Here is a 9,418-nt window from a genome sequence, read left to right on the forward strand (position 1 = left end):
AACTATGATAAATCAATAGAATGTTAAATAGCCAGTAAAAATTAAATTGGAGAATATTTAATGACTTGGAGAATGTGTAGAATATTAATGTTTTTTTAAAGGTAAGAGAACAGTATGTATGATATCAATTTATTTTTGTAAATATATTTCTGTTTAAGAAAAATAAGATAGATACCGCTGTTAGGACTTTTTCTTATTTGTGGTTATCTGTCTCTGAATTTTCAATGATACATACTTACTGTGATAAAGAATCATAATTTTATACTGATATTAACAAAGGGCCTTTGATAAGAGGGAGACAGCCTTGGTTGGTGGTAAAAAGCGGAATGCATGATTGAATAGCGAGTGCGACCAGGCCTGTGGACTGTGATTGGTGTTACTTGTCAGCTACAAGCTCCGAGGGGGCAGGCGGATGTCTGTGGTGCCCGCGCTGGTCCTCAGCGAGGGCGAAGGGCACTCCCACGGGCGAGAATGAGTGAGAGTGAGGACCAGTCCTCCGGCCCGCAGGGTCTTCTGGCCGCTGCTCTCTAACGGAGCTCGCCTGCTTCTGCTGCGTTTCAGAGCCATCGAGAAGCTGAGCGGGCATCAGTTTGAGAACTATTCCTTCAAGATTTCCTACATCCCGGATGAAGAGGTGAGCTCCCCTTCGCCCCCTCAGCGAGCCCAGCGTGGGGACCACTCTTCCAGGGAGCAAGGCCACGCCCCTGGGGGCTCTTCTCAGGCCAGACAGATTGATTTCCCGCTTCGGATCCTGGTCCCCACCCAGTTTGTTGGTGCCATCATCGGAAAGGAGGGCTTGACCATAAAGAACATCACTAAGCAGACCCAGTCCCGGTACGTGCCTCCGGGGCTTCCTTTGCTTCCTTCTGAGGGGTCCCCTGAGTGCTGGGGGGCCCAGCCATCCTCCAGTGGCTCTTGCTTGCGTCAGTGGGGGCCGGGGGGCGGTGTGTGGCTCTGCTGTATGGGACGGTGGCTTCTTTAAACAGAACTAACAGAAAGCCGGGCTTTAATGAGCTTTCATGCCAGTTGCCGGAAGGTTAAACCCTGAAACAGCAAAGGTTCATAAAGAAGGCACTAATGACCTCACAGCCCAGGATTGTTCTTACAAGCTAACTAATGCTTGTGATTGCATCTGTTTCTAAAACAGCAGAGGTATGGAGCAGAACTTAGTGGGATCCTTGAACCCACTTATCTGAGCCCTGACCGCCTCTCCTGAGGCAGAGCGCTGGACGGTAGTCCTTCCCTGAGACCCACCTAGATAGGCTCAGAAAAGCTACATCAGGGGAGTGGATGGGTCACTGCTATAGTGAGCAAGAAATAAAGTATGTTAGCCTTACATTTAGTTTTCTGTCTAAGTAGACTGGACTGGTGGTAGGAGTTGTAGTGAGTAAAGAGACTTGTGGGGTTGTTGATTTTTCTCTGCTCATATGACCACAGCAAGATGTAACCAAGAAAGCACAGGACTTCAAAGCAAAGACCCTGTTCAAGTTTTACCACGTAATGGCTTTGCAATCTGGAAAAAAATTTTCACCTCTCTGAGCATCAGTTGCTTCTTCTGTAAGCAAAGATTATTGTGAAAATTAGGACCGTCAGGCAGATTGAATGTAGTACAGACAGTCCTCGGGTTACGTCGGACTCGACGTACGTCGCCATCTCCCATTTATTTATTAAATAAAAAATAGTTCCGTCATTTCAACGTCTGTACATATGTGCTTTATGTTTTTTATTATTTATTTACCACAAGTAAAGGTCAGGAATTGTTATCTTTCTTTAAAAAAATTTTTTTTTACTGTTTCACTTCATTACTGCTGTGTATGTGCTCCATGTGAGTGATGTAGGTGCTTATGTAGGTGGGTTCCGACTCACAGGGAAATACGTTGCGCCATAGGAACGGATCTCCGACGTAACCCGAGGACCTACTGTAATTACTGAAAGCACTTCAATTGCAAAGCAGCAGATTACTGACAGTTAATTACATGCCTCGTGCATTTTATTCAGGCCATGGATAGAGTGTCTTGTGACGTGAAAGAGAAAACACAATTTTTCTAAAGCATCTGAGTTCCTCCCAAATAATGGAAATTTATTTTGCATCCCAGAGTTCATTATCATGGGAGTGAAATAAAGGGACCGTAGAGAGGGGAAATACCCTTTTAAAAATAAAAGGGTGATCCTTTTTATTTTAAAATCAGCCCTTTTTGTCCCCTCTAAGTTTTCTTCACTGTAAAGTGACTTTTACTTATATGTCTTTTTTGTTCAAAAAAATTGTTTAAAGTGGCTTTAAAAGTGCCACCCGTTTAAATAGAAGCAAGGTTAGTGCTCAGCGTGTGTGCCCGTTTTTTAGAAGTAGGCTGAAGACTTGGGTCTGGGCTTTCCAACAGGGTGAAAGGGGATGCAATCAATTATGTGATTTTGAAAAATTAACAAAAACAAGTCGGGCCATGATCACCTTGAGAAGCCTGATACAGTCATCAGGTCGCTGAGCCATGAGCTTTAAGAGCTGGAGGAAGGCAGGCTGCCAGGGGCCAGGAAACCAAAACTTAGGCAGAGCGAGGGATGCCTCTGCTTTCTCTCCACACTCAGATATCTAAAGCTTGCTTGGATTTGTGTTTGGGTTTGGATTAACACGTGGCTTTAAAAAGCTGCCGGCCGTTCAGAGAGTGGCACTGTGCGGACGTGCAGTATTAACCCTGCTCACTTACTCCTCACGTCTACGGTCATCTGGAAGAGGGCGCAAAATACTTCATTTACCCAACTGGCTTCATGACCGAGTTGGCCGGGGGCCCTTGTCCCACAGCACGCCATCAGAAATACGCCCTGCTAAATGGAGCCACAAGAATTCGAGTTTGGCACAAGACCCCCTGCACTGCTTGCCGCCGTGGGGAGTGGCACTGGTTGCACACATGCTGATGACCACGCCTTATCTGTCTGTGTCCTTGCTGTACGTTGGCTGGTGCGGCCCCGTCTTGGGACGAACTAGGATCCTGTCGCCGATGACGATGTGCTATGGCTCCTGATTCTTTTCCCGCAGGGTAGACATCCACAGGAAGGAAAACTCCGGGGCCGCGGAGAAGCCCGTCACCATCCACGCCACCCCAGAGGGGACCTCGGAAGCGTGCCGCATGATACTTGAAATCATGCATAAGGAGGCTGATGAGACCAAAATGTAAGTTTGTGTGCCATGTCCACGTCACTCAGCAGAGAGTAAGAGTAGTTTCTCATTCGTGGAACACAGTACATTTTTTTAAAGCTGTAACTCTTACTAAGTGAAAGGAGCAGGGAAGGATTATTTTTAAGAAATTGTTTCCAAAGAGAATACAGTGGAAAACAGATCTTGTGCATTTATACTATGGCGGTTTTTCCATTTGTATGTTTCTCCTGATGATCCTAATCTTTCATCACTCACTGGTAATAATTATTGGTAGGAATACATAGACCAGTGCTGTCCAGTGTCACGCAGTGATGGGAATGTTCTATATCTGCCCTATTCAATAAGATGGTGATTTGCTACATGTTGCTATTGAGTGCTGGAAATGTGACTGGTGCAGTGGGGGAACTGAATCTTTTAATTTATTCAGATTTGAATCGTTATATGTATGGCTAATGACTGTCATGTTGGACAGTGCAGGTATAGAAGGTGCACTGTCATCAAAACCATCACACTGTTCTGGGAAAGGTGTGTTTTGTGGGTTTTTAAAAAAATATATTTTACTGGTTTTTCACAGTGAGGAAGGGAGAGGGATAGAGAGTCAGAAACATCAATGAGAGAGGAACATCGATCAGCTGCCTCCTGCACACCTCCTACTGGGGATGTGTCCGCAACCAAGGTACATACATGCCCTTGACCGGAATCGAACCTGGGACCCTTCAGTCTGCAGGCCGACGCTCTGTCCACTGAGCCAAACCGGTTAGGGCCTGGGAAAGGTTTTTGTCATCTGCCCCTAAACCACTTGCACGCTTTTAAAATTGAATTACATTTCGTTTAGTAGTAGACACTGGTAGTGTGGGTAGCTACTTTATTCTTCTTCCTCTCTGTTTTCTTCTGTCTCCTCCTTTTCTTTTACAAAATACTACTTAGGACTCCTGAGTGTTGTATCCATTTGAAGGGCAAATACAGTTCTTACTAAAGCAATTGCATTTTTTAAAAAATATATATTTTATTGATTTTTTAGAGAGAGGAAGGGAGAGGGATAGAGAGTTAGAAACATCGATGAGAGAAACATCGATCAGCTGCCTCCTGCACACTCCCCACTGGGGATGTGCCCGCAACCAAGGCACATGCCCTTGACTGGAATCGAACCTGGGACCCTTGAGTCTGCAGGCCAATGTTCTATCCACTGAGCCAAACCAGTTAGGGTGCAATTGCATTTTTATTACAAACAAATTAGTGGTAATTGAATAGATAATATAATAAAAAGGGTTCTATGCAGTTTGGCAAAATCCACTTATGGGCATTGGTGGCACTTTCGTAGAGAAGTACAGAGGGATGAATTGAATATAAAATTAATTTAGCAAATAATGTCAAATAAGAGTGCTCCAAAGCCAAAAAGAGGAAAGTAGTCCTAAGAACAAACAAACAAACAAAAACACATTACAAATCTATTCTTAGATTTCATAAGGGACTCTAACTTTTCACTTATGAACAGTTAATTTCTTCCATTTACTGTATTGCAGGCTTTTAACGCCCCCCTCCACCCACCCCCCCCGCCCCAAAATGCCATGGCTTAATTTGAAGAAGCTCCTCCCTCATCCAAGTTATTGCAAACTTTTAAAATAACACACTCTTTGGTCCTTCAACCTAGGTACCAAGCAACTTTCAATATTCTAAATAATTAACAAGACTGATTTATAAATTAGATGTTTAAGTTTTTGTGTAGAGCCAAGATAGAGTTTGAATATCTTTGAAATAAATGTTTGGGTGGCCCACTGTGTTAAGCACTGTGTGGGGCTTGAGGCTACAGTCATGAACAAGACCCAGGCCTGCTTTCATGGAGCCTACAATCCAGCGGGAGAGATGTTCACTAAACAAGTAATCACACCAGCATGTAGTGAAGCACAGCTATGAAATGTAGTGATGGTGGGAAATGACTTTATTACTGGAAGCCCTAACCAAGGCTTTAGGGGAGATGGGAGGAGATTGGGCATTTCAGAGACAGCCTCTCTGTGACATTTAAACTGAGCCCTGAAGGGGATAAGTAGGAGGTAGAGGTTGTAGGGGAAGAGGGATCCTAAACTTTCATTTTATTCATTTACCAAATATTTATTGAGTGCCTACTATGTGCCAGGCACTGCTCTATATGCCAGTGAACACAACTAACCTAAATAAATAAATAAATCTGCCCTGCCCTCCCAAAGTTACACTCTAGTGGAGCTTCTTCAAGCATCCATGTATTTTGAGGCAGTAATAATGCATCTGTTAGATGCTCTTGATTTCAATAACAGAAAACGTAAGTGGCTTAAGCAATAAGAAGCAATTATGATGCCACATAGTAAGAAGTCCTAAGGTCAGAAAACTCCAAGGTCATTTGGCTCATGGATTCAAAGACTCATAACTTTTCTTTCCACTACACCATCTTCAAGATGTCCGATAGCTTCCTGGTGATGACACGATGGCTGTAGTGATTTCAGACCTGTGTCCCCACAGGATAATATTCAGAAGCTGAAAGAGAAGGCATCTTTGCTCTTTTCTTTTTTTATTGTGGTAATAAAACCACATAACATAAAAGTTACCATCTTAACCATTTTTCAGTATTCAGTTCAGTAGTGTTCAGTGTATTCACATCGTGAAACGGGCCTGCCTCTAGCACTTTCTCATCCTGCAAAACCGAAACTCGTTACCCATTAAACAACAACTCCCCTTTTCCCTCTCCCTCCAACCTCTGGTAACTACCATTCTACTTTTTCTTTCTTTGAAAGAAAGTGGAATCATACAGTACTTGTCTTTCTGTGACTTGCTTATTTCACTTAACGTAATATCCTCAAGATTCATCTGTGAATTCATCTGCAGCATGTGACAGGAGTTCGTGTTTTAGCTATTGTAAATAGTGCTGTTATTAACACATGTGTGCAAATGTCTCTCTGAGGCCCTGCTTCTAATCCTTTTGGATATATACTCAGAAGTGAGGTTGCTGGACTATCTGGCAGTTCTATCTGAATTGTTTTGTGAAGCCTCCGCACTGTTTTCCATAGCAGTTGCACCACCACTGCATAAGGGTTCCAATCTCTCCAGATTTTCACCAACACTTGTTATTTCCTGTTATTTTGATAGTAGATATATTAATTGGGTGTGAGGTAGTATTTTGTATTCACAGTACCTCACTGTCTTTTGTATTTGCATGTCTGTGATGATTAGTGATGCCAAGAGTTTTTTTTATGCTTGTTGGCAATTGTATATCATTTTAAGAGAAATATCTGTCAAGTTCTTTGCACAATTTTTAAACAGGTTATTTGATTTTTTTTAAGTTGTTGGGTTGTAGGAGTTATTTATATGTTCTGGATATCAATCCCTTATCAGATACATAATTTGCAAATATTTTCTTCCACTCCATAGACCAGTGATGGCGAACCTATGACACGCGTGTCAGAGGTGACACGCGAACTCATTTTTTGGGTTGATTTTTCTTTGTTAAATGGCATTTAAATATATAAAATAAATATCAAAAATATAAGTCTTTGTTTTACTGTGGTTGCAAATATAAAAAAAATTTCTATATGTGACACAGCATCAGAGTTAAGTTAGGGTTTTTCAAAATGCTGACACGCCGAGCTCAAAAGGTTCGCCATCACTGCCATAGACTGTCTTTTCACTTTTGATTGTGTTCTTTGATACAGAAAAAATTTTAAGCTTGATGTAGTTCCATTTGTTTATTTTTTTCTTGTTTTTGCCTGTGCTTTGGTGTCATAGTCAAGAAATCATTGCAAAAGACCAATATCATGGAACTTTTACTCTGTGTTTTTTCTAGGAATATTATAGTTTTAAGTTTTACATTTAGGCCTTTAGTACATTTTGAGTTAATTTTTGTATATGGAATAAGATAAGGCTCCAGCCTCATTCTCTTGCGTATGCATACCTAGTTTTTCCAACACTGTTGAAGAGACTATCTTTTCCCCATTATGTATCCTTGGCACCCTTGTCAAAGATCATATGACCATATACTTGAGGGTTTGTTTCTAGGATCTCTATTCTATCCCTTTGGTTTATTTGTCTCTTGATGCCAGTGCCACACTGTTTTGATTACTGTGGCTTCGTAATATGTTTTTGAAATGAGGAAATGCGAATCCTCCCACTTTGTTATATTTCAAAGTTGTTTTGATTATTCAAGGTCTTTTGATATTCCATACAAATTTTAGAATGAATTTTTTTTATTTCTGCAAAAATTGTCATTGGGGTTTTGATAGGGGTTGCATTGCATCTGTAGATTACTTAGATAGTATGAACATTGAAACAATATTAAGTCTTCCAGTCCATGAATGTAGGATATCCTTCCATTGATTTCTGTTGTCTTTTATTTTTTCAGCAGTGTTTTATAGTTTCATTGTATAAGTCTTTTACTTCCTTGGTTACATTTATTCCTAAATATTTCATTCTATGATGCTATTGTAAATGGAATTGCTTAATTTTGTTTTCAGATTTTTTTAGTAGATAGAAACACAACTGATTTGTGTGTGTAAATTGTGTATCCCATGATGTTGCTGTATTAGTTTATTTTAACAGTTTTTTGTGGAATCTTTAGAGTTTTTAACATATAAGATAATGTCATTAGCAAAGAGAGATAATTTTATTTCTTCCTTTCCAATTTAGACACATTTTATTTCTTTTCCTTAACTAATTGCTCTGGCTAGGACTTCCACTACTGTGTTGAATGGAAGTGGTAAGAGCAAGCTTCCTTGTCTTGTTCCTGAGATCAGAGTAAAAGATGTCAGTCTTTCACTATTGAATATGATGTTCACCGTGGGCTTTTCACAAATGGAATTTATTATGTTGAGGTGGTTTTTCTTCTATTCCTAGATTGTTGTGTGTTTTTATCATGAAAATATATTAAATTTTGTCAAATGCTTTTTCTGTATCAAGGTGATCCTGTGGGTTTTGTTTCTCACTTTGTTAATGTGGTGTATTACATTAATTGATTTTTATCTGTTGAACTATCCTTGTATTCCAGGAATACATCCGACTTGGTCATAGTATATAGTCCTTACGTGCTTTCAAAATCAATTTTCTGGTGATTTTAAAAAGGATTTTTGTATCAACATTCAAAATCAGGAATACTGGTCAGTATTGTTTGGTTAGTTGGTTTTGGTTTTTTTGAGGTGTCTTGTTTGGCTTTAGTATTAGAGTAAAGCTGACCTAATAGAATGAGCTTGGAAGTGTTCACTCCTCTTCAGTCTTTTGGAAGAGGTGGAGAAGGATTGCTATTAATTAAGTCTTCTTTAAATGTTTGGTAGACTTTTTCAGGGAAGCCATCAGATCCTGGGGCATTTCTGTGTTAGAAGATTCTGGGTTATTCATTCAATTTCCTTACTTATTATTGGTCTATTCAAATTTCCCTTATCTTTTTTTAATCCTTACATGAGGATATGTATTATTATTATTATTATTTACTTTAGAAAGGAAAGGAGAGAAACATTAATATAAGAGAAACATCCATCAGTTGCCTCCCATATGAGCCTTGACCATCTATAATTTTTATTGAATATATTGGGGTGACATTGGTTAATAAAATTATGTAGTTTTCAGGTGTACAATTCTATACTACATCATGAATATATTATATTAGAGGCCCAGTGCACAAAAATTGTACAATCGGGGGTGGGGGGGGGCTCCTTCAGCCTGGCCTGTGCCCTCTCGCAGTCAAGGAGCACTGTGATTAATTGCCCTGCAAGAGGCCCTGACTACTGCCGCCGGCTGGGTAGCCTGAGCCTCCCTTTTTGGGACGATCGTGGAGCCCCCTGGCCAGTGGCCTGGGCCTCCCTCTGTGGGGTGATCGTGAGGTGATGGCAGGGCCCCCCAACCAATTGCATCGCACCCACCTTGGCAGCGGCTTTCACTGCTGGGTTGCCAGGGCGCCCACAACCCAGGAGGGACCGAGAGGTCAGCAGTTCAGCCCACTCACCAGTCACCACCCACCTGAGCTTTGGTCATTTTGGACGTTATGGATCCTGGGTTTTTATATTTCAGGATAAGTACTTATTAGTTTTGACATTATTTTATTTAAAGGGAATAAAGTGAATTGTATAAGCCTATGTCTTTGAAATAGAGGAGTCAGAAATGATGAAAAAACCACTAGCCTGCCTTTATTTTAGTTAAAATGAAAATATTAATTACATACTAGTATATGTCATTCTTAAGCTTTAGTAGTAAATTTTTGGTGGACCTACTTTGATGCTAATTTTCACTGTAGGAAAAGCAAAAAAAAAAAACAAG

At 40.6% G+C, this 9,418-nt stretch overlaps 1 protein-coding gene and 1 long non-coding RNA gene across 2 annotated transcripts in view; one reads left to right on the forward strand and one right to left on the reverse strand.

Moving 5' to 3' along the window:
- The window catches only part of IGF2BP2 (insulin like growth factor 2 mRNA binding protein 2), a 148,195-nt gene that overhangs the window by 113,609 nt on the left and 25,168 nt on the right, over window positions 1–9,418 (forward strand). The window contains exons 5-6 of the mRNA XM_006773329.2: window positions 562–834; window positions 3,029–3,163. Of these exons, the coding sequence (XP_006773392.1) occupies window positions 562–834; window positions 3,029–3,163 (408 nt within the window). The remainder of the gene's footprint in view (window positions 1–561; window positions 835–3,028; window positions 3,164–9,418) is intronic.
- The window catches only part of LOC107184599, a 17,648-nt gene that overhangs the window by 5,258 nt on the left and 2,972 nt on the right, over window positions 1–9,418 (reverse strand). Inside the window, exon 2 of the long non-coding RNA XR_001515491.1 lies at window positions 2,754–2,756. This is a non-coding gene — a long non-coding RNA (uncharacterized LOC107184599). The remainder of the gene's footprint in view (window positions 1–2,753; window positions 2,757–9,418) is intronic.

The sequence above is a fragment of the Myotis davidii genome, unplaced genomic scaffold, assembly GCF_000327345.1.
Source record: "Myotis davidii unplaced genomic scaffold, ASM32734v1 scaffold626, whole genome shotgun sequence".
NCBI lineage: Eukaryota > Metazoa > Chordata > Mammalia > Chiroptera > Vespertilionidae > Myotis > Myotis davidii.